The sequence below is a fragment of the Amborella trichopoda genome, chromosome 2 (genome assembly GCF_054954075.1).
Source record: "Amborella trichopoda isolate Santa Cruz 75 chromosome 2, AtrichopodaSantaCruz75HAP2 v2.0, whole genome shotgun sequence".
Taxonomy (NCBI): Eukaryota; Viridiplantae; Streptophyta; class Magnoliopsida; order Amborellales; family Amborellaceae; genus Amborella; species Amborella trichopoda.
This window is the reverse complement of record NC_142337.1, coordinates 2,121,793-2,149,652: the sequence shown is the minus strand read 5'-3', so window position 1 is coordinate 2,149,652 and position 27,860 is coordinate 2,121,793. Positions and strand designations below refer to the sequence as shown.

At 36.5% G+C, this 27,860-nt stretch overlaps 2 protein-coding genes across 2 annotated transcripts; one reads left to right on the top strand and one right to left on the bottom strand.

Moving 5' to 3' along the window:
• Positions 1-569: 569 nt before the first annotated feature.
• Positions 570-15,088, top strand: LOC18427212 (uncharacterized). The gene is made up of 5 exons (XM_088856270.1): positions 570-1,397; positions 1,480-1,839; positions 11,261-11,552; positions 13,699-13,830; positions 14,810-15,088. Exons 1-4 carry the CDS (start codon positions 882-884, stop codon positions 13,722-13,724), a joined length of 1,194 nt encoding a protein of 397 aa, XP_088712396.1. The 5' UTR covers positions 570-881; the 3' UTR covers positions 13,725-13,830; positions 14,810-15,088.
• Positions 15,089-15,901: 813 nt separating this feature from the next.
• LOC18427213 (Di-glucose binding protein with Kinesin motor domain-containing protein) lies at positions 15,902-27,027 on the bottom strand. The gene is made up of 16 exons (XM_088857341.1): positions 26,812-27,027; positions 24,220-24,860; positions 23,817-23,985; positions 23,592-23,686; positions 23,124-23,346; positions 22,822-22,931; positions 22,634-22,733; positions 22,363-22,470; positions 21,500-21,676; positions 19,106-19,391; positions 18,356-18,517; positions 17,872-18,087; positions 17,724-17,761; positions 17,415-17,578; positions 17,169-17,294; positions 15,902-16,934 (listed from the first exon to the last, which is right to left on the bottom strand). The coding sequence occupies exons 2-16, from the start codon at positions 24,853-24,855 to the stop codon at positions 16,062-16,064; spliced, it is 3,483 nt and encodes a 1,160-aa protein (XP_088713467.1). The 5' UTR covers positions 24,856-24,860; positions 26,812-27,027; the 3' UTR covers positions 15,902-16,061.
• Between the last annotated feature and the right edge of the window lie 833 nt (positions 27,028-27,860).

Genomic DNA, 27,860 nt, shown 5'->3' with positions numbered 1-27,860 from the left:
ACAATGGCCTTGATCTCCCTATGCTAAAATGAGGCCATTGGAGGGGTGCCAATGGACCTGATTAGACTGGACATAGGGTTCGAGTATTGGTCCAATTTTTGGACCTGATGGGTTAGGTTCGGGTTTAAAACCTAGATCCAAACATTATTCAGGTATGAGTCTGGGTCCAGTAGGACCCGACCCATGCCTGTAAACTGTTGGAAATTAAATGTTTTACTTTAAGCTCTATTCGTTTGGGTGTATTAAGAATCATATAAACTAAGAACTTTTAGTCATATTTAGTTATTAGACGATAAATCATACAATTTAAAATCTAATAATGGGTAATTGAGGCCTTGTTGCTAATAATATAGGTATAAGATGATTAAAAAAAAAAAAAAAAAAAAGAGAAAAGCTCGTAGCCATAGGGTGGCAATGGACCCGATCGGACTTGGAGCCAGTCGGGTGGTTTTAAGTTTTGGACAATTTGGGTCCGGGTCTAGCCGGATGCGACGACCCGTTGACACCCCTAGAGCGCTGACACCCCTAGAGCACTGTTGTTATTGTATGCAATTTTGTTTTTTAAGCCAAATAGCGGTTTGACTTTTAGGGTTTTAGCGTCTCTCTCTCTGCATTGTCGTTTCTATTTCGCACGCTCTCGTGCACGACTTTCTCTCTGTACTATTCGTCGTTCTTTGACTCCTAATCCTGCTTCTTCCGTCCCTTTCTGCTTTATGCTCCCTCTCTTCTTCATTTTGGTTATCTCCCTCTAGGATCTCTACTGCTCTTCTCTCTCTCACCCTTTAGCGCTCTTCCTCTTCAAAGTCATCAATCATTGAAGTCCAATTCCTTCTCCTCCTTGCCGTCAGTTTCAACGTTAGCAGCGCTCTCGACAACCCACCATGAACCTGGTTGCAGGCACCTATGACCAGGTAGTATGGGGCTTCAAACTCAAAATCCACCATGAAAACGAAACTGAGCAAGCGCTTCTCTCCCCCACCTTCTCCCATCATGCCCAACTCTCTCCCATCAAAGCTCTGAGTGTTTCAGGCCCCATTGCTGCCTCCTCGTGTTCAGATGAAACAGTTCGGGTATTTGACATAAACCAACGAGCAGAGATTGGAACCCTAATCCGTGACAATGGAGCTGCCTCTTGCCTCGCTTTCTATGGCTTTAGTCCTAAAAATTCATCCATCAATTTCCCTGTACATCTTATCACTGGTTCAGAGCAGGGTTCCATCTCCATTTTCGATGTCGAAGCTCTGGTTCACTTGAAATCGATTCGAGCTCACAAGAAAGGTGTAAATGACCTAACAATCCACCCAACTGGTAGGGTTGTACTGTCCATCGGTAGGGTCTTATCACTGGTTCAGAGCAGGGTTCCATCTCCATTTTCGATGTCGAAGCTCTGGTTCACTTGAAATCGATTCGAGCTCACAAGAAAGGTGTAAATGACCTAACAATCCACCCAACTGGTAGGGTTGTACTGTCCATCGGTAGGGTCTTATCACTGGTTCAGAGCAGGGTTCCATCTCCATTTTCGATGTCGAAGCTCTGGTTCACTTGAAATCGATTCGAGCTCACAAGAAAGGTGTAAATGACCTAACAATCCACCCAACTGGTAGGGTTGTACTGTCCATCGGTAGGGATTTGCAGTTGTGTATGATGAATTTGATAAAGGGGAGGAGGAGTTTCGGTTGTAAGTTGCAGAGAGAGGCATCATTGATTAGGTATGGGTTGGATGGGAAGACCTTCTTTGTGGCGACTGAGGGGGTGATTTCTGGCCATGATTCAGAGGATGCGAGGTTGCTTTTTTCCATGGAGAACTCAAAGAGGGTCAATTGCATTGCACCTGCTGAGGTTTGGTCTTTCGTTCTCATTTTTTTCCCCTCTCTCTTATGTCATTGTCTCTCTCCATCTCTTCCTTTATTTTTTTTCTTTCTTTTTTATAGAGAAGAGTGAAATGTACATGTTGATGAGAGGTCTGAGAGAAAACAAGAGAATTTTTGTACTTACGAACAATGAAGCCACTAATAACCAAGCAAAGTTCAGTTGTTTTAATGACTTTGAATTGATATTCCAACACAAAAAGTAGCGACCTTTTAAATTGTCATTTCCTGTTATTTCTTTTAATGTTCCATAGAGATACTCATACAAATTTACGTTTAATTTTACATTGAGGCAGTCAAATCAATATGATTATGAATGCAATGTTTTGAATTATGAAGAATTGCCAGTTTTTTAATGGTTGATTTAAAGGGTCTACGGCTAGTAAGTCTCATGACTGTTGATTCTCTAGAGGATGTAAACATCAACTGTTGATATGAACATCACTTTAAAAAAAAAACATCATGGCAATAACCCCATGTTGAAGCCCATAGCAATAACTATTATGTGACAAACTTGTATTTTGTCCATAATTTTAATTGAAACACCTCGTCACTTTTTGACATATCTATAAAATCTTTGCCCCTCTCCAAAACTCTAATTCACATAACACCCAGTGTTTGAAAAACCGCTAGGCAGCCGTGGGGGTCCAGGCTGTCCAGTGCCTAGGCAAGCGCCCAGAACTTGGGTGGCCCAATTGAAAGAAAAAAGATATAATTTTTGAGAATTTTGATATTTTATAATCTATCCATAATCCATATTTAATATTTCCATGAATGAGGAATTGAGGAGAAGTCGAAAAGAGAATTTTGATAATCCATAAGACCATAATCCATATTTTCATACAATGCTAAAACGGTAAAACCATGCAAGCATACACTGATAGTTTGATACACACAAAAGTTAGATAGTATCTGATACACACAAAAGTTAGATAATAGAAACTAGAAACTAAAAATAAGAAAAATAAAATATACAGTCTAGGACACAATACTATAGTAGTTAACACTCAACAGTCAACACTAAGAGTTAAGCACTCAAGCGTCTTCAACTCTTCATTATTTAGTCGTCATCGTCATCATCAGAAGGAATAGGGTAAACCTCATCATATGTATTAGATTCGAGATCATCATCATCAAAGTCATCTCCCTCCTCAACATAACGCTTGTCCTCCTCTGTTTCTTCTGAATCTGCCTCTTCCTCCTCTTCTTTTTGTACCTCTCTCTTACTATGTGTAGATGAGGCACTAGGAGTCTTGGCTTCTCAACGATTTTCTATCTTTTTGTGCTTCCCTGAACTTAAATATTGTATGATCTCCTCCATAGTAGCCTCAGGAACATTTTTACAGCCTCATGAATATTTTTACACGGGGCAACATCCCCCTTAATTATCGCAAGGTGTTTTTGAATCAGTAAATACCCTCATTAGTATCCTTTCCACAATAATTACATTTAATATGATTTTTGTCATTTGGATTCGGGTTATAACCTTACTTCCAACTTGGATCACCACTTCTAGAAGAACCTGAAGAAGATATTTCCATAGAATAAGGCTTATTTTCATCATTTTTTGGTTCTTCTAAATTCAGAAATTGTCTAATCTCATCCTGAATAGCTTCAGGAACATTTTTACAAGACGCAACATTCTCTTTAATACTGGCAAGATGTTTCTTGAATCGGTTAATACCCCCATTGGTATCTTTTTCACAAAAATTACACCTTATACAATTTTTATTGTTTGATTTTAGGTTATGACCATACTTCCAAACCGGATCACTTCTTCTAGTAGAACAAAAAATAAACCTATTTAAATGACAAGGATTTTGTTCCTGTTTGTGTTTTACAAAACTCATATATTGCTTAATCTCAACTCTGATAGCTTCAGGAACATTTTTACATGGGCAACATCACCCTTAATATCAGTAAGATGTTTTTTAAACCAGTTTATGCTCTCTTTTTTATCTTTTTCATAATAATTGTGTCTAATGTAATTTGTCATTTGGATTCAGGTTATATCAATATTTTCAACCTGGATCTCTACTTCGATTAGATCCTGAAGAAGTCATCTCAAAATAAAACAAGTAATCTAGAAAATAAAGTTTTGCACTTATTTTGATTGCTTGAACTCTAAACTTCCACCTTTGAGATGTTTTTTGGTACTAAAATATTCAATAACACCTTCTAATAGTTAAAAAACTCCAAAACTAAATCTAATATAACTGAGTGGTGTTTGGATCCATTTTCCGTAACTTTGAAAAACACTTCGATCCAATGAAAATCACAAAATGTAGTTTTTTGGAGTTTTCTCTCTCTAAAATCGGTTCTTGTGGGTTTAGCTTTCAAATGAACCTAAAACCCACCATTAAAAGCTTTCATTGTGTTTAAAAAACTCAATAGAATAAAAAAAGAAGAAGTCATTTCTACCTCTGGGCAGGGCATAGGCCCTGGGTGCTGGGTGCCCGCCTAGGGACCACCGCCTAGTTTTGCCACCTAGGCCTGGGCGATGCGCCCAGGTCTTCTATAAGCATTGGGCAGTTCGCTTTTTGAAACAATGCTAACACCCTACTCCCAAGTCCCAACTTTTGGTATCTTAGGTATCCATTAGAAATTGTCAACTATTCCTCCGTAATTCAGTCGCGGAGGGGGTGGTGGTGTTCGGGGTGGGTGGTCGTTTGAGGGAGTGAGTTGAGACCAGTTTTTATGCCCGCTTTCTTACCAACTGCACCCATATTCCTCCATAATTCAGTCACGGAGGGGGTGGTGGTGTTGGGGGTGGGTGGTCGTTTGAGGGAGTGGGACCAGTTTTTATGCCCGCTTTCTTGCCATCCCCACCCATATTAAATATCCAGATCCATCAATTATGGCTGCCCTCTTTGATGAACAGTCTAAATTGCCCAGTGGGAACAGTTTCTGAAACGTGGGTCTAGAAACTAGGCTCCCTTGTTTTGCTTGTGAAGCAGTTATATTAAATTTAGCAACACAAAATGACTATCTATAACATTAAAACTAAACATACAGGATAATAGTGAAACAGAACCAATAATAACAATCTCTATTGAGCAATCCACTAAAAGGAAGGATCTCTTTGGAGACAGAGATGACAAGGTTCAAAACTCTATTTTCCATATTCTACTCATTTGTCCAATTCATCAACCACACAGCTAGCTTTTCCTAAGTTGTGTTGCACTACCCAGGAGATCCATGTTTGATCTTTGAATTTGTGTTTAGATTCAAAACATTAACCTTGAATTAAAAAGTGCCTACCAAACATTGATTTCCAGTGGTTGTTAAAATTTATTAGCAATAATCATTCTTCAAAAAGACCCATCTAACAAACAATATGATGCAGATAAAAATTTAGAAAGTGCACAAAGATAAGGTGGGGCGTGAGTTTTAGTAAGATTGGGGATATGATTGATTTTAATATTGGGCAAAGAGATTTAGGTCTCATATTTTGAAGGATTTGGGAGATTTACGTAGAGATTTATAGGAGATTTAGATAGAGATGATTTATAGGGAAGATAAAGTTTAGGAAATTTTGGTGCGTGAGGATTTAGGAAAATAGGGAGGAGAGAGAAAATAGGGGGAGAGAGAAAATAGGGAGAGAGAGGTGGCATGTGAGGTTAAGAGAGAGAAGAAAGGGAAGTACATATTTTTTTAGAAAGGGGTTTTATTTTATTTGGGTTTTATTTAGTTATTTATTTATTTTATTTGAAGTGTATTTAAAGGGAAGAGGTCCCTCATTGTAAACATAAAAGAGAATAATCAGAGAATGATCAGAGAATGAGAGTTGAATAAAGTTGATCTTGTGATAAGATCTTTTTGGGGTGGATTCCCTTGCAGACCTTGTTTTTGAGGTGGATTCCCTTGTAGATCCCGAGAGGGGTTTGTTCTCTCAACGATTTTCTTTATTTTATTGTTATTGTTCCAGTTTTATTATGTTCCTATCAGTGTTTCAAAAAGCGTTAGGCGGGTCCTAGGCGGCCTGGTGGGTCCAGGCCGCCCAACGCCTAGGCGGGCGCCCAGAACCTGGGCAGCCTAGTTGAATCCAAATAAGGATTCTGCAGTGCAGTTATGTCAGTATCAATTCTATGTATTGCAGTACATAATTCAAATTATACTACATATTAGCATTTAGCAACACACTCCACAAACATAACTATAATCTATAAATCGGTTCATACTCTATATCCAATTAAAACTTATAATTTACAACCAACGAAAATATCAAACCAAGTTATCAAATAGTATCACACCAGTACTGCAGTACACCACCATGAGGAAGAAAACAAAATTGAATTATGAAAGTATGAAAGTAATACTTAAAGACTCAAAAGAATCTTCAATAGTTCAATACACAATACGTCAATCAAAGTTCAAACTTCAAAGTTTAATAATTATTCAACAATCAATGTTCATCATTCATTCATCATTAGAAAATCTTGGGTCAGCTGCATTGGCATCATATTCATCGGCGTCGACGAAGTCTTCACCCTCCTCGACATATTGGTCATCCTCGTCTTCCTCCGTCTTTTCTGAATCAGCCTCTTCTTCCTCCTCTTCTTCCATCCTTATTATCTGTGCAGAAGATCTAGTGGGCCTAGGAGGGTCAGCTGATGTCCCTGAAGCATCCATGAGCATGTCCCATGTCAATCATGTCCTTGACAAACCTGTCCTTCAAGAACCGATTATCTCTCTTAACAAACCTGTCCTTCAAGAATCGATTATACTTGACATAGACTAGGTCATTGAGCGTCTTTGATTCAAGCCTGTTCCTTTTCTTTGTATGAATCTAACGAAATCAAATGAAAGTATGAAACTAACTAAAATCTAATATCTATGGTTCATGTATTATTTATAAAATTATACAAATTACCCTTACGACCTTACCCATTCAAAAGTACTCCAATTGCGCTCACAACCGGATGAAGAAGTGGTTAGGTTTAAGATCCGAATGGCCAACTTTTGTAAATTTGGAGAACTAAACCCATGTGGGCTGCAAAGATATAGAATAAAATCATAAATAAATAATAGAATTGCTTGATTACTTGAACTTGAAGAACTTAAGAATATTATTAATACCTGGATCAATTTTGGCCCTTTGCCTCATCGCCATTGGACTTCCAAAAGACTTTAATGAGCACTTGTAATTTATCAGCTCATCAGCGCATATAATATCTTGCATATTAGGATCAGGGACTAGCACCTCTACACACTCATTAAATCCATTAATAATTGTGTCATTTGTTTGTATATCCTTGTCAATATAAAAAAAAGCTGAGTTCAAATAATAACCAGCTGCATGCAATGGCCGATGTAGCTGCCTATCACACTTCTCATCAATAATATAAAAAACAGGCTTGTAGCGGGTTTCTTCATTATTGAAATTTTGGGCTATCTCTCTTTTGCATTTCTCCATAGCATCATATAAGACTTGTCATTATCAACCATGCGAAGGACTTTGACAAGAGGAAAAAATACCTCAAGAGCGCCCTTCACCCCTCTCCAAAAAGCCTTAGAAAGTATAACATCTCTCACCTTCTTCCCAATCTAATCTTTAGACCACTTGCATGCTCTCTACTCATCTGAGATAAACATTTGCCTCAACTGCACTCTCCTCAAATGTATGCTATCTAGGCATAAGTACCATGTCACAAATCTCGTGACCCCCAAGCCTCACAATCTCTTTCTTATTTGTAAAGGTACGCATCATGCTGAGGGTGAGATGATGGCTATAAATGAAATTTGTAACTAACTTCTTCATTGCACCTAATATCGCGGTTAAACCGCCAAGAGCCTCAAGCACGAGGTCTATACAATGTGCTGCACATGGTGTCCAAAAAATTCTAGGATAAGCTATGTGCAACAAATTAGATGCAGCAACATTAGGAGTAGCATTGTCTGTGACAACCTGTACAATAAGATGCTCCCCAATCTCCTCTTGCCAAAAGATCTTTTTGGGGTGGATTCCCTTGCGGACCTTGTTTTTGGGGTGGATTTCCTTGCAGGCCCTGAGAGAGGGTTTATTCTCTCAACGATTTTCTTTATTTTATTGTTATTGTTCGAGTTTTATTTCTCCCTGCATCACAATAGCTCTTTATATTTGCATCGTAACAAAGAATAGTATTGTTTAAGTTGTTCGCTGATGTCTAAACGAGTCCTCACCAGATGATTTCATTATACTGGAGGCTATATCTATTTTTCCAAATTTCCAGAAGTCCATGCTAGTCCATGCCAAAAATCTTTTATTGATCTCATGATAAATGGAATACTATGTTCTACAAGGTTGCAGATCGAGAGACTCTTGTCATTGAATGAATTTAACAGAAAAACCATTAATTACAAAGTAATAATGAAGAAGGATTAGGATCACTCAGCTATTACCCTTGCAAACCATGGGAAAAAGAGGAGAGAAACACTTAGATTTAGGAGCACTGATCAACTTGCTGCATAATGCATCATAATCCAGCAATCAAGTATCTGGAAGGATAGGAATCTGAAATAAATGGCAGGACCTTCTCCTTCCAACATATAGTATGGTGATTATATTTTGAACCACATTTTAGAAGTAAATAGATTTTCATAGTGAGGTTACCATAGGAGTTAGTATTCTCAATTGTCGTGTAAGAGGTCAATCTGGCCTTTGAATAGCTACTGGTTTTGGAGGACCTCCTAAGCTACCTCATTCCCAGAAATCGAGAAATGCAGTGATTCAATGGCCTGAAATCAACATATCCATTCTCTGTTAAAGCCAAAGACATTGATTATCTCCAGTGAACGAAAATTTGGCTGCCTTGCTGCCTAGGCTGCTTTTTTTCCAAACCGCTTAGTCATGGGCAACGCAGCATGCTCTGGACGGGTCCATCTAGGCACCTTCCTAGGCGGCGTAAAAGGCAGGTGCCTAGGTGCCGCCTTGATCTGCACCTTCATTCAGCTGATTTAATGCCAAACCAAAAACTAGTATTAATTAATATATGGAAGGGTTAGATTTTTTAACAGTAACCATGAGCAGCTATATTAATTTTTTGGTAAACCAAAAAATATTAATTCAGTTTTAATTAATAAATGGAAGGATTAGACTTTTTATGCTACTCCTGACTAGCTATATTAATTTATTGGTAAACCCAAAAAGAGTATTAATTTAATTTTAATTAATATATGGAAGGATTAGGCTTTTTGTGTCACTTGTCGATAAAGCTTTTTGCATGTAACAGTCTTGAGTAGCTATATTAATTTATTGCACTCCTTTCATCAATTGCATATCAGTTTGGTAAATGTCTTGAAGTGCAACTTAGGTTGGAGAAAATAGGAATCATCCAGGCTGCATTTGTGTCTAAACGCCTAGGCGGCCACATCTGCATTTTTGAACCTTGATTATCTCAAAGTAGAATTGCTATTCTACTTTGGTAGAATAGCCAAAAACTTGACTTACAGTTTTTATTTTTTTGGAAACTAACTTGATGTACCTTTGTTAGCTAGGTTATATAATCTTATAATAATTTCGGAGCTATTGGGGCACTTCTCATGATGAATTTCTCTCAAATTGATGTTCCTTATTTAGGGATTTTGGAATAAAGCCTATTGGGGCTTACTCTTGAATTTTTGAGATGATCTTAGAAATGTTAGCAAAGGCTGATAGGTCAAATCATGGATAGAAGTTGCATAAGTGAAATTGAGAGTGAAAGGTGCGTCGGTCGAGAGAGCTGCTATAGAAATGATCACTTCCATGAAGCAATTGTCGCATCAAAGAAGTCCCCTTAATTTAATCTACCAAAAAACTAGGTGTCCACTTTAATTATCCCAGAGTGATTCTATAAAAGCTTCTTGGAAGATTCATCTGCACTGTATATGAATTGCAGGATCTCTTCTTTGGAGAGATTGCTACTGAGAAACTCTTTGCAAATATCCTTAACCAGCTTGGGGATTCAGTTAAGTAGTAAACATTCTCTAGTACACTCTAGAGGCATAATCTCAAAGAAAGAATGGATGGCTCTCCAAATATCTTTTTGTCATATGAGAGTATTTCATTTACCTAATTAATTAAGTTCTGAGTTCGACACTTCGGCTTGCTACAGTGAAAAAAGCTGTACACTGAGTTGCTGAACATGACCTTTAATTATTTGCTACCGAACTTTGGTACTCGCGGTCATCTTTTCTTTCTCTAGCTATGTTAGGTTCTACATGTTGGGAATTTCCCTCATATGTATGTGAGAAAATATTTTTCCTACACCCAACCAATTGATGATGCCTTTCTCTAGCGTTTCTAATGTGGTTGTGGTTTGCAATAATGTGTCAACATTAAACAATCAAAGTAAGGCACACCTCTGAACTTTGTCGGAAGATGCAGTTTTGGTGCCAAAAGTTTTTACAATGGTCTGAAAATGTAATTTTACCCTTTGTCATGAAATTTAAAGCTTGAAAAATGGTGCAAATTAAGCAGATCTAAAATCAATTGAAAATTTTGAAAATGGGTGTTCCAGATAATATGTTCCAAGTTGCACTTTTTATAGGGCTTGAAATCATTTTTTTTTATATTTGTATATCTCGAGTTTGAGATGATCAATTGAAGGATTTTATAGCATCAAAACAACCTTTTCCAATGGCTTTTCGAAATGCACCTTACTTCTGTAGTATAAGGTTGATGCCTAATATAAATTTTCTTCCTTCTAATATTTGTTGCATCCAATCCACGAAGCACCTGTGAATAGAGAAGACCCTCTCACTTGCCTCCGAAATCCCTCTCTTTTCCCTAGTCAATATATTGAGCATTTGGACTTGCTTTAGTGGACATTCTGTGGGCATCTTTTTTCCTTGGAAGCTTTTTTTCTTTAAAGAAATATTCTTTTTCTTAGAATCTGTAAAGATTAGTGATATGTTGGTGTCCTCATTCTCCTGAAGGTGCTGCAATGTTGATTTCTTTTGCTCTAGACGAGTTGATTGGAAATGACCTATCTTTTAGCAGCTCGATTCTTTTCTACTACCTTCTTTTTGTTTATGTACATGTTTTCTATATGTTTCATGCAGTTTATTGTAAAATATGGTACTTAGAAATTCTTTATTTACAATTAGTGAAAACTCTTATGAACCCTAAATATGAAATAAAGTGCAGAAATTCTCACATTTATGCAGCATAGATAGACAGCCTCTGAGAAAGGAATTGTCATAACGATAACATCAAAGACATACACCCTTTTTTGCAAAATAATTTTATGATATCCTGTTTTATTATCAATATTTTGTAAAAATATGTTTACCTGTTTCACTCAAATATCTGCTGTTTATGCCATTCATTAATGAAAAAATGGCATAAACCAGCTCTTGACCTTTCATATGTGTGTGTGCATGCACGTGTGTGTTTATTACAAATATACGGTTATTTGACTCATTTATAACAGAATGGGCTCCTATTTACCGGTGGAGAAGATTGTAGTGTGAGAGCATGGGACCCAATGACTGGGAAGGTTGCATTTTCCTTTGAAAATGCACATTCGACTCGTCTAAAAGGCCTTGTTGTTTTTGGGGAAAGAGATGACCAGGGTGATGATGCTCCATACATCATGGCATCTGCATCGTCGGACGGGGTCATAAAGGTTTGGGACTTGAGGATGGCTACAGAGAGGCCGACCCCATTGGAGGAAGCTTCCATCAAATGTCGGCTAACTTGTTTTGGAGGATCCTATATTAGAGGTTTGTTTCTACTTTTTATCCATTCTTATTGTGATTCCTCTATCTTACTTTAACTTTGCTAAAGTATATTATAATCCAATGGACCATGCAAAACTATGTATTATAATCCAATGGACCATGCAAAACCATAGTCGATCGGAATAATGACGGAGGTGGAAAGTGAAGTTTGCCATTGGGCTGGGTCGTCACTGTGCAATGAAATGATGGACATTGATGGAAAGAGAGTGGAAGCTAGCCATTAGGTCCTGTTTTCTCTCTCTCTCATCCTTTAATTGGATGGTGATGGCCCTCTCTTTTCATTCATCCCATTGTTGGGCGGTGATGACTCAAGTGGATTATGGTTTTGTACATTTCCCATTAGATGATAAAATCCTTTAACCTTTTGTTGATTCTGTTGCTTCCTTCCCCCCTGCTCATTCACATGAGATTCGATACCGCTTTTCTGGTCTGTTTTCCCTTGAGCATCCTCCTCTGTGGATCGCCAAGCTTTTGTACATCTCTTTCTCATCAATTTAAGGTTGACATTATCCAAAAAATAGTAATACACACTGATGTACCAAAAGAGTCCAACCTTCTTGAAATAGGCCAAAACATCCTACCCAAGTGCTTCCTTTATAGCACTATTTCTGGGAATTGCAAAAGGGTGTGTTTGAGTGGGTTACTGTTCACTATCACGAAACAATTGGCTGTTCTCTGACTTGTTTTGAAGTTGTAGCACTTACCTTTCTTACGTTTTGCCCAATTAAGTGGAAACTGTGTTTTTTTTTGTGTGTGTACGTGTGTACATCATGTGGAACAATCTGCTTCCATACATTTATGTATAATTATTTGGGTAAGGATACCTCGTGTATGTTCATTTGTATGCATTTACATGCATGCGCACGTGTATGTGTACCCACGCTTGCATCAAGAATTACTCCAAGGGATGCTGCCATTTTGTTCCAAATGTTTTTTTTTTTTTTTTTTTCTTTGGATGATTGCCTGTTTGTTGCAAATGTTATTGACTAAGGTGTATACAAGACTAGCTATGCATGGTTTGGGGCTTTTTTGTGGGTTTGCTTGTTGAGCAATGATCCAATGCAATGGTTGTATCATAGTATAATGCAACGACACTTCTAAAAAACCATGATTGTGGTATTTGTATGACCTCAAATTTTTCCCACACACTCTCTTCATCTCAATAATCAATCCCCCCCCAAAAAAAATGTTCAATTTGAACCCTAGATATGGTCAAAATGTGTCCCCTCCAAAAATGAATCTAGACCATTCATTTTGTGAATTTCAAGATCTTAGCCTTTATAAACTGAAAATCATTTTTTTCTTTTTTAACATTGTTCATCTAATGATAATAAAGCCGTCCAAAAAGATCGGAAATGAGAAAATCCTTCCTAAGGCCTAGATCTAAGCATCTCACCAAAATGAAGGACCTATGTTAATTGGGCTAAAAAAATGCTTTCTAGGTTGTGTTTTCAATTTTTTCTTTTTTTGTGATTGTTCATTAGAATGAAAAGACTGTATATTTCAAAATTTGGATCAAACTAATGACTATAAGATGGTTTTTTAAGGTTGTTGCATCATATTATTATACAACGGTTACATGAAATCATTGCCCTTGGTTGTTAATGCATGCATCTTATTATGTTTACACAACCTTGCTTTGTCAACAAAATTGCATTCATAAATTGATTTATGTTCAAATGTGCATGCGATAATCCACCCATACATGACTTTGCATGATATGTTCTAGCTTCTATACATCCAGCCATCACGAAAACTTTTTTATTTTTTGAAGTGTTAACAATTACACGAAAGCTTTTTAATTGTGGTTGGTAGAAGTTAAACTCTATTTCTTTGTCAAGGAAACACACATAGGGAAGAAAAACTGTACCGTGTTTTTCAGATCTATCTAAAAAGTTTGTAAATTTTATTCAGAAAATGCATGACTTGTTGATTATAGTTCACATGTTCTTCATTTCTATTAGCATACTTGATATTTTGGTCACAAATACCCTCTTTTAAGTTTTACTGCCATTTGTGTATGCACATGCTCTGTGTGTTTGTGGGTGGGTGTGTGTGTGAGTGAGTGTGTGAGAGAGAGATGATGATGATGATGACGACAACGATTATGGTGTTTTTGTTCTCTCAGCTTCGAGAAAATCATCAAAGAGTTAAAATTTTCCGGAGTGTACACTATAACTTTGGGGACTCTATGAGGTGATAGATGGGGCCACACAAGATGGACAGATGGCTTTTAGTACACCAGAAATGATTGATTGAGGTATTACATTTCTCTGTTTTGGAGTCATGAAAATAGTGAGAGATTCACAGCCTGTTGGTTACTTTGTTTTTGCATGGGATCAACTTTATGTTGGATTTGAGTAGTCAAGAATGTATAAATATTCGGAAGCCTATCAATTTTGATGTGAAATGCTTATTGGACCATTTCCTTTAAAAGGCTGATAGTGTCATGTTCTTTGGGCATATTAGCTTTTTGAATTTGCTCATGAGACTATCCTTGAGTTTTCTTTATGTGCTCCTTTGCTTCTTTTGTTAGAGAGAGATTAATATATATTTGGTTTTAGTGTTTAGTCAAGAATGTATAAAGCAGTGACAAAAAATCACCAATCCAATCCTGAATTGCTTGAGTAAGATCGAGTTCATCAGCTGGAAATCGGCTCGATTCTCTGGTTTTTAACTACTTTATTATTATTATTTTTAATTTCTTTGTTAGATATCAACCTGTCTTGGGTATCACTCAAGCCCGAAGGGTCAAATTGGAATGAGACCCCCGCAAGTTGGGGCCCTGTTCTGACATTTGAAATGCTTATTGAACCTTTTTTTTTAATTGGTTTCTTAGGTGGGAATCGGCCTGTTCTGGGAGGCTATTTTTCAGTCCTCTTCTTTTGCTTCTTTTTTCATCAGAGAGAGAGAGAGAGAGATTAAATGTGGTGCCATCTAAAAGAGAGGGATAAGATTGGTTGCTTTCTTATTGCTCTTTTGCGATTGCAATGTAACAAAAACTATACAAGTCCATTTATCTTTGGTACAGAAGCTTGCAAGCACCCATAGTTGCCTGTCTGATATAGCAATTAATGGTTGGGGACATTGCCATTGATTGTGCTCAGGTTCAAAAGAATTTTTTTGAACTTTGTGCATAAACATAATATATTCTGATGGCATGATTTTACATCTAACAACTAGGAGATTACGACCTTGTTTTATTAAGGGTAAATTGATATTATGCCTTTTGCCTGCAGGACCTTTAGCCACACTCATACATTCTTGGCCCTAAAAATGAGGAATCATGTGCTAAAGCCTATCACTTGAGGACCTTGCTTCTTTTTTTTTTGCAACATTGGTGGGCTTTGGAATGGATTGGCTGGTCTGATCAGTTGGATTGCTGACGTCTATCTTGACCGGCCTGGTCTAAATAAAAAATTGGTTTAATAAAAAGTAGTCAAATTAATGTTTGACTGATTTTGGCTTAGCCGGATTTATTATTTTGATTAATGAAGTTGGGCAAATTTTTTGTACCATATTATTACATATTTAAAACTTTTATTTTTATCTTTTCTTTGACTTGTTGAATATGACTATGGACAATCCGTAATGGAACCAATCTTTTGTTGATTGCCATGGCACAACCTTAGCTATGATCATCCTTGGCCTCTTAATTGCACAGTGAACAAGATTGTTGAAAACCAGTAGAGGCAAAGAACCCTTATGGCCTCTGTTTGTTTTCAACAATCATGTTGCCTGTATTTGTTCTCAACAATAGTAGTTCAGGTTTTAAAGGTTGCACGCTGTTTGTTTTGCAAAACATTGTGTGAAACTCGTGGAGAGAGGGGAGGGGACTTACTATCAGCATGAATTATAATCTTAGGGCACAAAGGTTGATGTATCCTTTATAAAAAAAGCATACAATAAGACCATTTATCTGTGGTACAAGTGGTCACAATTAATCATTATCATCATTGGATGTGAAATTAGGTGGTTGTATTTATTTATTGATCAAGCTCAAACTTAGAAAGAATTTTTTTCGAACTTTGTAATACAATCAAGCTATTGGATTTCACTTTGGATAGTTGTAAGTAATTGTGACTTTCTTATATCAAATGTAAATGGTCTCATTGTATGCAATAATCCCGTGATTTATGGCTCATGTGGATGCTCATCAAAACATATTTTAGCCGTGTTGGGTGGGTGGTGTGTTAGGTGATGGCCAGTATGTGCTTTGGGTGGTTTATTTGACTACCGATTTTTGAAAGTGTTTAACAGTGAAAATGGAGCCTTTGGGTGGTTTATTGACTACCGATTTTTGGAATTATTAACAGTGAAAATAGAGCCTATTTTTACCATGGCAAGAAGCTTCCCAAGTCAGTAAAATTTACACTAAAAAACACACATCAGAGAGAGAGATGCCTATTTTCACCATGGCAAGAAGCCTCCCAAGTCAGTAAAATTTACACTCAAAACACACGAGAGAGAGAAAGATTTGTTTTTGCTATATCAGATGACATTTTTTGAAGTCCCATGATTCCATCCCCTCTCCTTCTCCCTCTGATGTTGCTTGTTTTGTTGCACTGCCCTTGCCAACTTGCTACCACCTCCCAACAAAACTCTCTGGGCCCGGCCACCAATTGATACTCTAACTCCTCTTTCCTCTCTTCTCACTCTATGCTGCAAAGGAGATTTCACATACAACTTCTTATGAAGGCTTCTCCTAAGTAAACTGTTAATTTTAACCCCACTGCTCCTTAGACCCTTTATTCTACCACTCATCATTTGATCTGTATCATTCATCTCATCAGTTGCCTCCTCTATACAATCCACTAAGAATGGAGAAGTATCGTGTAGGGTGTGATGAGTGAGAGGTGGGTTAGAGAGAGAGGGGTGGGCGAGAGGTGGGTTAGTGAGAGAGGGATGAGAGAGAGGGGGGTCAGAGAGAGTAGTTGTTGGCAATAATGGTGGAGGAGGTGGTGCAGTTTTCATTGTGGCCAGAGGGATGAGAGACATTCGTCGAGGAGCTGGAGTTATCGGTATTCGACGGGCAGTGGGACAAAGAGAAGCGCGGCCAGTTCTTGGCAGCTGCTCAGTAATATCAGATTTGTTCTCCTTTTGTATGGGAAAACAGTTGGATAAGTTATCACTATTAGCTCTGTTTTTTGTCTCTATATTATGTGGGGGTTTGTTGTTGTTCTCAGCCAAGGGTTGGATAATGTTGGTTATGACCTCGAAGGGTTCGGAGTTGTTCTTAGAGTTTGCCAATTGTTTGGATGTAACCTGAAGAAGCTTAGGAGCCTCTACGAGCTTGAAGTCAGTTTGTTGCCTTGCTGGTTTTCTTTCTCTTTCTATCACTACCCGTGACTCCAATTCCTTCACCTGCAACATCCCCACAAAGAAAATTTATGATAAATGGAGAAACTAGGTATGCTAATGCCTATGAGCCATTGCTGCTGATCCGGATGTGCCTTGGCAATATAATTGAGAAACAGATTCTAATTATTTGGGGTATAAGAAACAGTGAGAGAATGAACTTTGAATGATTCTGCTGTATGAGTGAAGATGATCACTTGTGGTTAACTGTGGAGCAACAAATAAAGAAGCAGCTCTTACCTTTTCTTGTAAGTTCTTAGTGTTAGCATCTCTGGACTTTATCTTTGATTCCAGAGTGAGAATTGTCTCTTCCAGTTTCTTTATTTGCCCGTCCTTGCTCTTAATGTCTTGCTTGGCCTTCTCAGACTTTAAAGGAAACAAAAGCTAGTTAGAGCAAGAGAACAGTGATTGAAGTTTAAGCAGATCTCTCTCACAAACACACAATTGCTCTGTCACACACGAGAAAGAGAGAGAGAGAGAGAGTACCAGCTGTTTATATTTAAACAACTCGCTGTTATCAAATTGCTTCTTAGCAGGGCCGAGCTCGATCCCTCTCACCCTGCTCGCAAAATTCAGGGAACAGAGTGTCTCATTTACATCGTTCTCACTTGGGCTACCCTGCACGAACATCAGTGTCTTGGAATCTCCTCCTGCAAGAAGGAGAAAGAAATTACAGAAAAAGAGAAAGAAACCTAACCGTTCAGGAATCTCCCCCTCTCAGTAAATTACAGAAAAAGAGAAAGAAACCTGACCATTCAGGAGAAACATAAGGCGGGGACATGAAAGATAAGGTACCTAATGAATCTTGAAGCAAATGGGTTAGCTTGGAATTCCTGCACAATTTGGTAAACCAAAGGATCAATTGGAGAGAGAGAGAGAGAGAGAGAGAGAGAGAGAGAGAGAGAGAGAGAGAGAGAGAGAGAGATTTTAAGGTCCAACAAACCTGAAAGGTATGTGTGGGCTTTTAGTGGCAAGAGCTGATATTACATCACCAAGAGCTGAAAGAGATTTGTTTATGTTCTGGGCTTCCTTCAATCGCTCTCCCTGAACATCAGTCTTGGCCACTCTCTCACTTCCAGCCAGATCAACCAACCATAGCTTGCTTCTTGTGCATTCCCCATTAATTAGGTTCTCCCCTCTCACCATTACACAGTGTATGCTGCACCGAACAGAGTGTGTGTCAAGCCATAACTAATTGTGGGACACTTTTGAACTGTGCCAGAGCAACTTAGTGTTTGTAAAGCCAAACTAACTACGAGCCAGTTTGAACATGGTATCTCTCTCTTTCTCTCTCTCTCTCACACTCAGAAGTGCGCACATGCACAAAGGAAAAAATGCAGAGACATACAAAGAGTGCATACTATAATGTTAATGCTCTCTATTTATGTATATCTCGTGTGGGATAAAGAAAAAGACAGAAGAATCACCAGTGGGAGCGGCTGCTATGCTCATTAGCATTAGTTGAACCTACGGCTCTTGCATTGCTCCCAGTTTGTAAAACTTCCCAAACCTCATTCATGTCAATTACATGTGCTTCGACAAGTCCTGGAACAAGATGAACTCCCTCTGCAACTTGCCTGATTTCCAATCTGACAAGAAAAAATAAGAAATATAAATTTAGAAGAGAGTATCATTAATGAAGGGCAGAGTGATCTTAATTATTTTTACAGCTAAGCAACTTCCAGTGCCGTAGACTAGTGGTATCAGCTGCTATCAATTGAAGTTGCCTATATGGATTAAAACTTCTTGTTGGCAGGTATCTTCATGTCATTTCTACTGGGAAAGTAAAAATTATTGGTAATCGCAAGGCATTTTTTTTACCAGAAATTCGCGATATTAATTATTTTGAAATCACCCACATGAGACATTAAATGTATATCTCTGCAACTAAACAATGACACATTTTGATATCAACTTTCTGTGTTGTGCTTAACAAAGGACGGAATCCCCTGCCCAACCATAGGACATTGACATTGAACATTTTGGTGAAGGATAACAAAGTTCACACTAGAGAAAAATTGTTTAGCAAATCCTACATGTAAACACCCAAATGGGTGAGTACATGGAGATGTAATCACACAACACAACGTCAAATTCTGTAAGAAAATATCACAATGTCAAATTTTGTAAGAAAATATTTTCATTGAATACTATTCTTTCACATAACCAAATTTTACCTCTTTGCAGTTTGCCCTGGTTGTGAAGTGGAAGCAAGAAGATCTCGAATTTGCTCATTATAGACTTCCAGGACACTCACTGATATTTCATACTTAAGGAACCCTTTCCTTTCTTTGATTATGCGAAAAAGCTCATAAAGGGTTTGGTAGTTGACTCCTCTGTCTTCCTCTGTACCCTCCATTGTGAATGTTTTCCCAGTCCCAGTTTGTCCATAAGCAAATATACAGACATTGTACCCATCCAAAACAGATGCAGCAAAGGGTGCAGTGTCCTCAAAAACAGTAACTGTTTAACCACAAGCAAAAGGTCGTTAGATATCTTTATTTGCAGATAGTTAGTTGCTAGCATACATGAATCTTATATTTTAAGCATTGTAAACATTGAGAATTTGGCCACATCCTTTTATGATGACAAAAATTGTTAATTTTGTCATATTATAATTTTTTCAAAAATTCAGTGAGTAGTCTGGTACTCTAGGTAACAAAGTACTTTGGCTTGTAGTCCACACCCTAGACTGGTGTGGACTCCAGGGAGTAGTTCGGTACTCTTCCAAGCTGACCTAATTTAACATAGGTCATACTAAGGTCCCAGTATCTCTCTCTAGATATCCGAACAGCACCCTGGATTGGTGTGGTAATTGGGTATTCCACAAGCCGAAGTACTTCAGTAACTAGAGTACCTGACTACTCCATGGACTACGTTATCCTAACTCAGTACTAATTGTGGCGAACTACTCCCAGAATTTTTGAAAAAATTACATAACATGAAACTAACATGATGTTATAAGTTTTAATGGGTCTGGCTTGCTCAGTATAAATTTTGATTTTTAAAAGTACAGTAGAAATAATGGCCCATTCTTATATTAATAGTAAGTAAACTTTACAATTTTTATGTTATTTTGACCATTTTTATCAATATGTAAAAAATTATAAATTAATTTAAAAATATAATGCTCATTTCTCAATAAAAATGCTGATATATGAAATTTGAACTTTGTAACTGCTAATTAAAATTCAAAGTTTAGCATTTTATTAAAAACAATACCTTTAATTTTTATGGTGCGGTTTGTATAGAGCCTAGGCTCTAAACAATCAAATTAGAGCCTACCTTCAAATGGTGTTGAGAATTGTGGTTTCAATATTGAAAATATTTGTGATAGCCTTAAAATATATTTTCATATTTATTTATAAAATTTAAAACTCAAAAAATAATGTAGATCGACATATCTACGGAAACTTGAAAATCTTAAAAATTGATGGTCCAAAAATGCGTTACAAAATACACTATTTCCAAAACTTGCAATCCATTTTTGTCTTATGTCCATGCATCTTGATGTTGAGATAACAATTTGAAGATATTTGGGCATCAAAACAACCTCTTCTAGAGAAATTTTTGAGGTAGGCTAAAATTTGATTGTTTAGAGCCTATATTTTCCCTTTATTTTATATTTTAATTAGATCTATAAATTGAGGCATATTTAAGAAATATTTTTTTACTCAGGTGAATTTAGAACTTTTATTAATATGAAATTATTAGTTTTAATGTGTTTGGCTCTTGAATAGAAACTATGATTTTCATAACTACAATAGAAACAGTGACCAGGTCCCATATTAATAAGTAAAAATTGCCATTTTCATGTTCTTCTGACCATTTTTATTTATTACATAAAAAAATTAGAAATACATTTTTAAAAACTGTGAAGGCCATTTTTCAATAAAATTACTGATATTGTGAACTTTTAAAAACTGTGAAGGCCATTTTTCAATAAAATTACTGATATTTTGAACTTTGTGACTGCTCGTTAAAATTCATTTGTTAATGAACAATACTTTTAATTTTATATTCATTTGTTGGTGAAATGGAGATTCTTGGGTAGAAACACTAATTTTCTGTTGTTTCAAATGTAGTTTTCAATGTTGAGTGATTTCAACAGAATATATGCCCTCTATAACTGACAAATGCTGTGTTATGCCATTGACAAATGACATAGAAAGCTCTTATTCCAAATTCTTATGTAGATTAACAAATATTCACATTATAAGATAGGTCTACTGTACAATAACAGACATTCATATCATGGACATGTATACAGCGTATAGCACCTATAATTGCTTAAGGTTTTGACAAACTGCCTAGATGGTTAGTTGTCCAATCTCAACCAAATTATATATTATAATGCCTTCCCTTGGTATATTTTCCTTGCTTTTTTTATACCAAATAGCATATGTTCCTAAAGATATTGCATTAGATAAAATGAAATATTCAGATTCTTACAATATCACAATCCCATTCTCAATAAATATGGCCATCCATTCCAATGAACAATATATTAACTGAACCAGAAGTAAACCGTACACACAAGCAAGTTTCATCGCACACTATGATAGTGTTACCTTGATCGGCTTGTGGGCCAAACACAGAGTCAAACTTGAACACCTTCTTGGGTCCTCCATTAGCTTTGACAGAAATCTCTCCGTCTTTAGCACCTTCAAAATCTACCGCCATTGAAACTCCAGATGCAATCTCTTCAGAATTTAGAGGTCGGCATCTGCAGAAGACTCTAATATTTCCTATTGGGAGAGAGAGAGAGATTCAGGCCATTTTTCAGATTACTTGACTAGGAGTCAACTTGGCCAACTAAAACAACATACCTTAGAAGCATCATGTATATATATACAGAATCTAATATTCCGGTTAATGGGAAGTAAATGTTTACTAAGTATCTATTAGAAATGCTTTTGCAGATTTGCTTGCTTTCCTATTTATGGCGCTTTTGATAGAATGACATGATTTAGTTTTCACCAAGGGATGATAACGTCTTTGATAAAAGACAAGGTAACTCTACATGTAAGCAGGTGGATAAACCACACGTTAACCCATGTTTTTTATTCTTGGGAGATTGTATCAATGATTGAATTCACAGAACTACTCACAAAAGCATATATAAAATTCCGGTTGTTTTCCTCATGACAAATGCTACGTGAAACTCTGCTTGAGTTTCCTGAGTCTAATACTAGCTAGCTCAAGTAGAGTTTCAGCACTGAAGCCACCTACATCTGGTCGGTAATGCTTTTTATGCATATCAGTAATATAACAGTGTCAAATATTAAGACAAATTGTAGTTATTATGAGAAAGAAATCCCAACATCAATGGTAAAAAAATTTAAATTCCATGAAATATAATTCATGCAGATCTTAATACAAAGATTAATTATAAATAACATAAAGATAAACCTGCAATCAGTTAATTACCCACCTTTCATTTCAAGGATTTTATTGTAAAGTTGTTTCTTTTCCTTTGCCCCTTCATTGAATTTGACCTTGAGATCTTTATGTTCTCTTTCTAGGTCCGAGTGTTGAATCACTAGAAGAAACGGAAACCAAGAATCAGGTTATCTGAACCTTACCATCCATTTAGGTAATGATCTCTTCTCTGTGTGTGTGTGTGTATGTGTGTCTGTGTGAAGTGAGATATAATAATTGAAGGAGATGGAAGAAGAGCAAGAGAGCAACAGATGCCTTCATACTTGTAGAATGGATGATGGAATTCATATTTGTTATATCATTTAGAAACCCTTTACAATCTAAAGCCTCCTTTGATAAGCGGAGATGGTCCATCTTCAGGTACTGTTATATCCACATTCCCAAAACCATGAGCATGAGAGAGAGAAAGAGATTAGAAATTCATAAACATGTCTCTGAAAGAACCACGTGCCTTGATTTTCTCATCCAGCTCTTTGAGAGAAGCAATCCAGTGGTTCCTTTCATTTTCGTGCTGGTCCAAAAGGTCTTTGCGTTCATTAACTTGCCCCTCTACAGCACAGGCTGACAAAAAAGGAAACAAAGTTTCCATGAATTAAAAACTGGAATGTAATTCCAAAAAATGCAAATTAATAAAGTAGGTTTTATCTACCTCATTTATGATAGACTAGTTTTCACTACCTAATGCATAAAGCCATAAACTTACGTACAAAGATCCTCCAAGAAAGACAATTTAATGGAATGGATTTTCTCTACCTAAGGAACTAACATGCATGGACTTGCGCATAAGTTCATCTCGGAGTCGTTGTAAAGATGTCTGTGCTTCATTGCATTCTTTATTCTTCAATTCATACTCATTTCTATATTCTTCCAAAGCCGTTACGGCTTGTTGACATTCTTTTTGCAGTAATTCATACTCTCTTTTGATCTTATTGATCCCTTCATTTTGTCCGCAATAATTACAGACTTTGCATTCAGCCTGAAAAGGAACCAATGCGAAAATTTGTGTGTGTGTGAGAGAGAGAGATAGAGAGAGAGAGAGAGAATTACTAAAGAATCTAGTCTAGTGAAAACATACACCAAAAAAAGTAAAAATGTAGTCAACAAATGCTATGCGTTTCCATTAGATTGTAAATCCCTCAAAACATTTGATCAATCCAAAAAAAGAAAACCAAAGAAGAAAATCAAAAGTACTCCTCTAAAAAGCAATCAAATTCACGTTACTCTTAAAACTATTTGTTCTAGCATTTGGGTTTCTCCTTGAACTTGCTCCCCAGTTGAAGAAACATGATGGGTTGCTTGTCTTTGAAGTACATGTCCTGAACAAAAACCAAAAAAGTTGAACTTTATGAGTTTGTGATACAACAAAAGCATAATCTTTATCGTCCAATAGTAGTAATGTTTTTCTTTTTCACTGCAAATGCGTATGTATATTATCATATATTTTACCTGGAGATATGTTTTCCTTTATGCAGATGCCAGAGAGAAGGGGGCTCCCAATAACCCCTTCAAATATAATAGAAAGGCCCTCCTCACCCTTTACCACGGCTACGAGATCATATATAACCAATGGTGAATTAGAACCCACTTTTTCATATATATCAATACCATCTAAAGCCTGCCAAATTGAAAAAAAGGTAACATAAGTACTACTAAAAAAAGAAGACAACAGTTTTGGGTATATAAATTACAGATATCATTTAGAAAAATTGTTATTCATTTTATTATTCATAGATATGTTCTTTGTGTTTTTCTGAAAAAAAAAACACAGAAATGAAAGATAGAAAAGAATAAGAGTAATGTTGAATTGAAAAATGGCATGAGAAATTCAGCTTAATCTTAGAATTCTCACCTTCTCTTCTTGAATATAGACATCAAATACACGCATACCAGGAGGGCCTTCTGTAAATATAATCTCAGCAAAATGCAGGTCAATATGGTAATTGCCTGGGGGGAGGGATCGAAACCCATATGAGAAATTCCCTAATCGAGCTGTTTGATACAATGTGATGCTCTCATCTCCTTCAATTGCTCGCACTTTTGCATCTGTTCTAATAGTATCACCACCATGGAAGAACTCATCTTCTTCGAATTCAACCCCATTAGAATTCACAGTCCTGTGATTTTCTCCAGCATTAATGCTTATTAATGGCCGGAACTTTTCCAAAATATTGGGGTTTTCTTTCTCAATAAGCTTGAGTGAAGATTCTAAATTTCTGGACTTTCCTGGTGATTCCACCTCAGGAAACATTGCAGTGGTAATCTCAGCTATGCTCCACCGGCTTTCTGATGATATAGAATTCAAATTTTCAGGACAATGGCTTCTTTTTTCAGGTGATAGCTCACATATGCGAACTTTTCTCTTTATGAATTCTGGGGTGTCTTTTCTCTTTATGAATTCTGGGGTTTCTTCGAATTCATCACCATGGTTTTCAAGAGAGCCAGCACAAATCACTAGATCTGGACAAGTGAGGGAGAATCCACCCATGGTACCTAAAACCCACAAAAGCCAAAGTCAATTGAGCCCCCAAAAAAAAACCCACTGAGCCAGATTAAAACATGAACCAGAGGTAAACAGAGAAAAACCCAAAAGCCAAAGTCAATTGAGCCCCCAAAAAAAAACCCACTGAGCCAGATTAAAACATGAACCAGAGGTCAACAGAGAAAAACCCAAAAGCCCTGATAAATCCTTGATCTCCAAATTCAAGAAAATGGGCCTTTTTTAAAAAGAAGATCAGTCAGTAAAAGAAATGGGTTTCATTCAAGTTTAGCTAAGAAAAAACATTGCAAAAAACAACACTCAGGAAAAATTGTTTACGACTGCAATGTAGAGAGAGCCTCAATAAATAAATAAAAACCTACACCCATTTGGGATATGATCCTGGCCTCTTGATTTTTGGAAGCTTGTTTCCTGGCAAGAAACGTCTGTAAATAGAAGGGGATCGTTCCAACATTCTTCCATTGCCAGATGCAGATTTACAGTATTTACGGTGGAGAGAGAAACAAACCTAAGGGAGAGGGGTAGAGAGAGAAATAGACTAAGAGAAAGAGGAGAGAGAGACCAACGCGATCAGAATAACAGGCTTCAGAGAGAGATGAAAGAGTGAAAGCAAAATCGAAAGAACCACGAAGATTTTAGAGAGAGAATTTTTAGAAAGGAAATTCCTGTTTCATTCCTCTAAACGCTCGATCACACACATTAAATTTGCCGTTAGACAGAAGAGACGACCGTTGGAGTTTCAAATTTCGAATTGCGTGCGAATTAAATTGTAAAGAAAGCGTAACTTTAACCTAACTCGACGCTTTTAATTTGAGCTTCTCACTCTCCCTTAAAAAAACTCTTGCTCCTGTGGGAGCATATTATCTATCTACTACCTCGGTAAAACCCTAGTATTTTAAGACTCCAAATTTTGGGGATATAACAAGGACTGTCAATTTTTTTGGGGAGGAAGATCTAAGTGTTGAAAATTTCAAAATTCAATAATTTTTTAATAATCATTTATTGATTCTTAGCTAGATCCCAAATTTAATATAAAAAAACTCCTCCCAAGTAGCTTTTTTTTTGGCAAAGTAAAACTTGACCCTACAATGTTTTCCTTTCTAAAATAAAAACGAATTGTCACGACACAGCTGAAAATAGCCCTTCTACCCTCTTTTACCCAATTGAGTAAGTCTAAAGTATATGCTCTTGCATCAGCATGTTCTTTTTATTTATTTAAAGATTGTCTCTTGTTCCTGAAAAATTCACAAACATACTGGCCATCAATTGTGAAACAGGTGGATCATATTCAAAGTCATACTAACCATCAAATGTGAAACCAGGTGGATCATACTCAAAAGTCAATTTCATTTTTTCCTTTCAGATTTTATGCAGAGAAATGATGCACTCTCATCTACAAGATTTCACATATAATGATTATGGGTGATTGTGACTTTTTTATAGTGAAATAAATGGTATTATGGCATGCAATTCCTATTTCCCATTCTTTTAAAAAGTATAAGAGATGTTTTATTTCTTGGTAAAATAGGCTCCTTCCTAAAAGCCATGAAGGTTTTACTTCTAAGTTGTCCATGTTAGTTTTCAAAATAGAAATATGTTTTTTAAGTAAAACTGGAATTTTTTTTTGATAAGAAATACAATTAAATAGGGAAATTATCGTTAATATACTTTAAATTTAATAAAATTGAAAAAAAATAAAAAAAAACCTCGAACTTTTCAAATCCTCGCCTACACGTTTTTTTCCAATTTTTATAATTTTTTAGACGAAAATACCCTTTATGACAGTCTTTCTACCATAATGGCATGATAGAATTACAGTACTTTGAGTACTCTAATACTCATTACGATAATCTTAATACCAAAATGCCCGTAATAACTATAAATACGTTTAAAAGCATCACGGTACTAAGCGTACCATAATAAACATTACGATACTCTTAATACCATAAAGCTTGTGTTGAGATTTGGGGGATTTAGCTGCAAGAGAGCGAATGACTCTTTGGAGTCTTCCGCACGACACTTTCTGTTCCTCCTCCCATTGCGGCAACTCTGGGTACGCACTTTCAACAAAGCGATCAACAATTCCCTGCAAAGCAATTTCTGCCGGAACCAAATGCTTAATCTCAATTTCTGGCACTTGAAACCCAAGGGAAGATGTCACATGATTGCATATTTGCGTTCCAATAGCTTTACAGCAGGTGCACCATCATCACCGAATTCATTGAACCTTGGCCAAGCAGCAAGTATAAAAATCGAAGAGAACAAAACTCTTCTTACGAATGAAATGAATCCCAATTCCGCCTTAAATCCAACAAAAAAAAAAAAAAAACAAAACTTTTTCAGCAAAAACCGCTTCAAATTCCAACCAAATGGCTCTAAATTCCGGCACAAACGAACCAGACCTCAAATAAATCCTGTTAAAGTCCTTTCAAAATCCTGCCAAAAAACCCAGCAAAATCAGGCTAAATTTCCGCAATTGGCCTGAAATTTAATGGGGTTCTCTCGCGTACTGTAATGCTTTTAAATTTCTTTACGGTCATAAAGGTCTAAAGTTCATTGGAGTTCCAGTTTACTTTGGACCATTACGGTCTTTTTATGACCGTAATGGTCTTAAGGAGCATTTGAGCATTGTACTAAGAGTACCGTAATGCTCATTATGGTAAAAAAAACTACTGTAAAGCGTATTTTTGTCTAAAAAATAGTAAAAATTGAGAAAAAAAAGTGTGAGTGAAGTTTTGGGAAGTTTGAGATTTTTTTCTAATTTTGTTAAAATTAAGATATATTAGCGATAATTTCCCTTAAATAGAGTTATATTATTTGCAAAAAGATGATTGCAAAAGATGAAATTATTGAACGTACTCCCTCCTTATTATTATTTTTTTTTGTTTCTCGTTAATATTGAAAAATGAAAAGTAAGTTTGTTGTCTTGAAAGCTTAAATTTACATGATTTTTTTTTTGAACTGCGGGTATTAAAAAACTATGACATTTATGA